The sequence below is a fragment of the Alligator sinensis genome, unplaced genomic scaffold (genome assembly GCF_000455745.1).
Source record: "Alligator sinensis unplaced genomic scaffold, ASM45574v1 scaffold1509_1, whole genome shotgun sequence".
In the NCBI taxonomy this organism is placed as follows: Eukaryota; Metazoa; Chordata; order Crocodylia; family Alligatoridae; genus Alligator; species Alligator sinensis.
In genome coordinates, this window is record NW_005842711.1 from 780,381 (window position 1) to 782,768 (window position 2,388).

Here is a 2,388-nt window from a genome sequence, read left to right on the forward strand (position 1 = left end):
TGCAGGGTGCCCACCTGGCTGTGATTGACTCACTCATGGTGGCGTTTGCCACAGAAGCCACGAGCTCACTACCCACGCCCCCTGGCATGGACACATGGCCTGATGCCTGGGAGCAGAAGCTGCTGTGCTGGGTGGACATGGTATGGGGCTGGGGTGCAGTGTGGGGGCCAAAGGGCATGGGGAGGTGCTGGGTTGGGGACAGAGGGCATGGGGTGGCTTGGGGGTTTTGGAGTCTGCAGGGGGAGTCATGCCACAGGGCTGCAGCTCACTACCCACGCCCCCTGGCATGGACACATGGCCTGATGCCTGGGAGCAGAAGCTGCTGTGCTGGGTGGACATGGTATGGGGCTGGGGTGCAGTGTGGGGGCCAAAGGGCATGGGGAGGTGCTGGGTTGGGGACAGAGGGCATGGGGTGGCTTGGGGGTTTTGGAGTCTGCAGGGGGAGTCATGCCACAGGGCTGCAGTGCCCTCAAGGGACCCCATCTCTAGTGGGGGGCTGGGGTCTCCCCTTGCCCCCCCCCAGGCACAGACTAACCCCCTCCCCCCACAGGTGACCCGCAGGCTGCAAGACAGCACAGAGCGGGAGAGCTCCCAGCGCCCTGCCCCGGGCACCGAAGGGCTGGCCCAGTCCTCAGCCCCCGGCCACAAGGTGGGTACCCCTGGTGGCATGAAGCGGGGGGTCTGTTTGGGGGGCGGGGGGAGGCTAGGCACCACAGTCTCGGGGATCTCCCTCTGTGCTCCCCCCTCTGGGGGTCCCCCTCCCTGCTGGCTCTCACTCTGGGGGAGCTGTGGCTGGTCCCCACTCCTTCCCCTCTGTTTTGGGGGGTCCCGTTCCCCTCTCAAGCTGGAGGGGTCTGGCTAGTCTCAGCCCCCTGTGCTTGTCCCTGCCAGCCCCTCCTGCCTTTTGCCCCCCAGGGGTGGCTTCTTGTGGCTCCCGGCCCCTGCCCGGGGTGCAGGAGCACCCCCCACCCCCCCAGCTGACACGGTGTGACGCTCCTGTCTCTTCTCTTCCGCGCCGCTCTCCTCCTCCGGCGCCTTTCTCCTTCCTCCGCTTCAGTGTCCCACCCGGTGGTACTGGAAACTGGTTCCTGTAAGTGGGCCTCTCTGTCTTCTCCCCCCAGCCCCCATGCTGGGGACTGGGGCTGCATGCCGGGAGCCCTTGAGGAAAGGATGCTGGGCCCCACCACAGCAGGGGGAAGCGGGGCAAGTCGGGTATTGTTGGATGGAAAAGTGCCCTCCAGGAGGCGATGGGGCAGCCCCAGGACATTGTGGGATGGAGGGGGTGCCAACTTGGTGTGAGCCAGGGCACTGGGATAGAAAAGTGCCCACCATGGGGCGGTGAGGTCAGCCTAGGGCATTGTATAGGGGGCTGCCCCAGGGCATTGTAGGGTGGAGGGAGGGTGCCAGGTTGGGGTGGCCCAGGGCATTGTGGAATGCAAAGGTGCCTGCTGTGTGGTAGTGGGGACAGCCTGGGGCACTGTGGGATGGAAGGGCTGCCAGCTTGGGTGGGGTGCAGGGGTGGCCCAAGGCACTGTGGGATGGAGAAGTGCACACCATGAGGCAGTGAGAGCAGCCTGGGGCATTGTGAGAAGGAAAGGTGCCTGCTGTGAGATAATAAGGGCAGCCCAAGGCATTATGGGAATGGGGATGCAGCCTGAGGCATTTTGGGAATGAATTGGTGATGCCAATTTGGCTATGCCAATTTGCGGGGGTGGAGCAGGAGTGGCCCAGGGCATTGTGGGAATATGAGGTAGTGTCTGCTGGGCTAGGTGGGGCAGTAATGGCCCAAAGCATTGTGGGATTGGGGAAACATGCCTGCTTTGGGGCTGCCAGCCCAGAACATTGTGGGATTGGGGCTTGGGGCAGTGGCCGTGGTGGCCCCAGGGCACAACAGCCTGCCCCAGGAGTGATGAGGACAGCCCACAGCATTGTGGCAATGTGGGACTATTTGTGCCAGGGCAGGGGAGATTGTGGCCTAGAGCATTATGGGATAGTGGGGGGTGGCATGGACTCTCCCATGGCTGTGCTAATGGAGGGGGTTGAGATCCCTCCTGCTGGGGGGCTGGAGCATGGGTGCCTGCATCCCAGCATCCTTTGCTCACTCTCCCCTCCCCCCTTCTGTCTCTTAGCTCCTGCCTGTGGTTCTGGGGAGGCTGGGTTGGGGGGGGCACCACCTGAACCAGGCTGGTGTGAGGAGAGATCCCCTTTGTGAATGGGGGTCCCCAAATCCCCCCCATACACAGCACTGTCTGCTTGGGGGTCCCCAGCTGCAGCCACTTTGGGGGTGGGGGGTCAATGCTGAGCTAAGAGACCCTGAGAGGGGTAGCATGCAATGCCCCCCTCCCTTCTGCTTGTTCCCCCTCCCCTCCTTCCCACCCCCCCACCAAA

The 2,388-nt window shown here is 63.8% G+C and overlaps 1 protein-coding gene across 1 annotated transcript in view; it reads left to right on the top strand.

Moving 5' to 3' along the window:
- Positions 1 to 2,388, top strand: part of CAMSAP3 (calmodulin regulated spectrin associated protein family member 3) — a 19,916-nt gene that overhangs the window by 7,284 nt on the left and 10,244 nt on the right. The window contains exons 3-5 of the mRNA XM_025216157.1: positions 6 to 140; positions 551 to 649; positions 1,058 to 1,090. Coding sequence (XP_025071942.1) covers positions 6 to 140; positions 551 to 649; positions 1,058 to 1,090 — 267 coding nt within the window. The remainder of the gene's footprint in view (positions 1 to 5; positions 141 to 550; positions 650 to 1,057; positions 1,091 to 2,388) is intronic.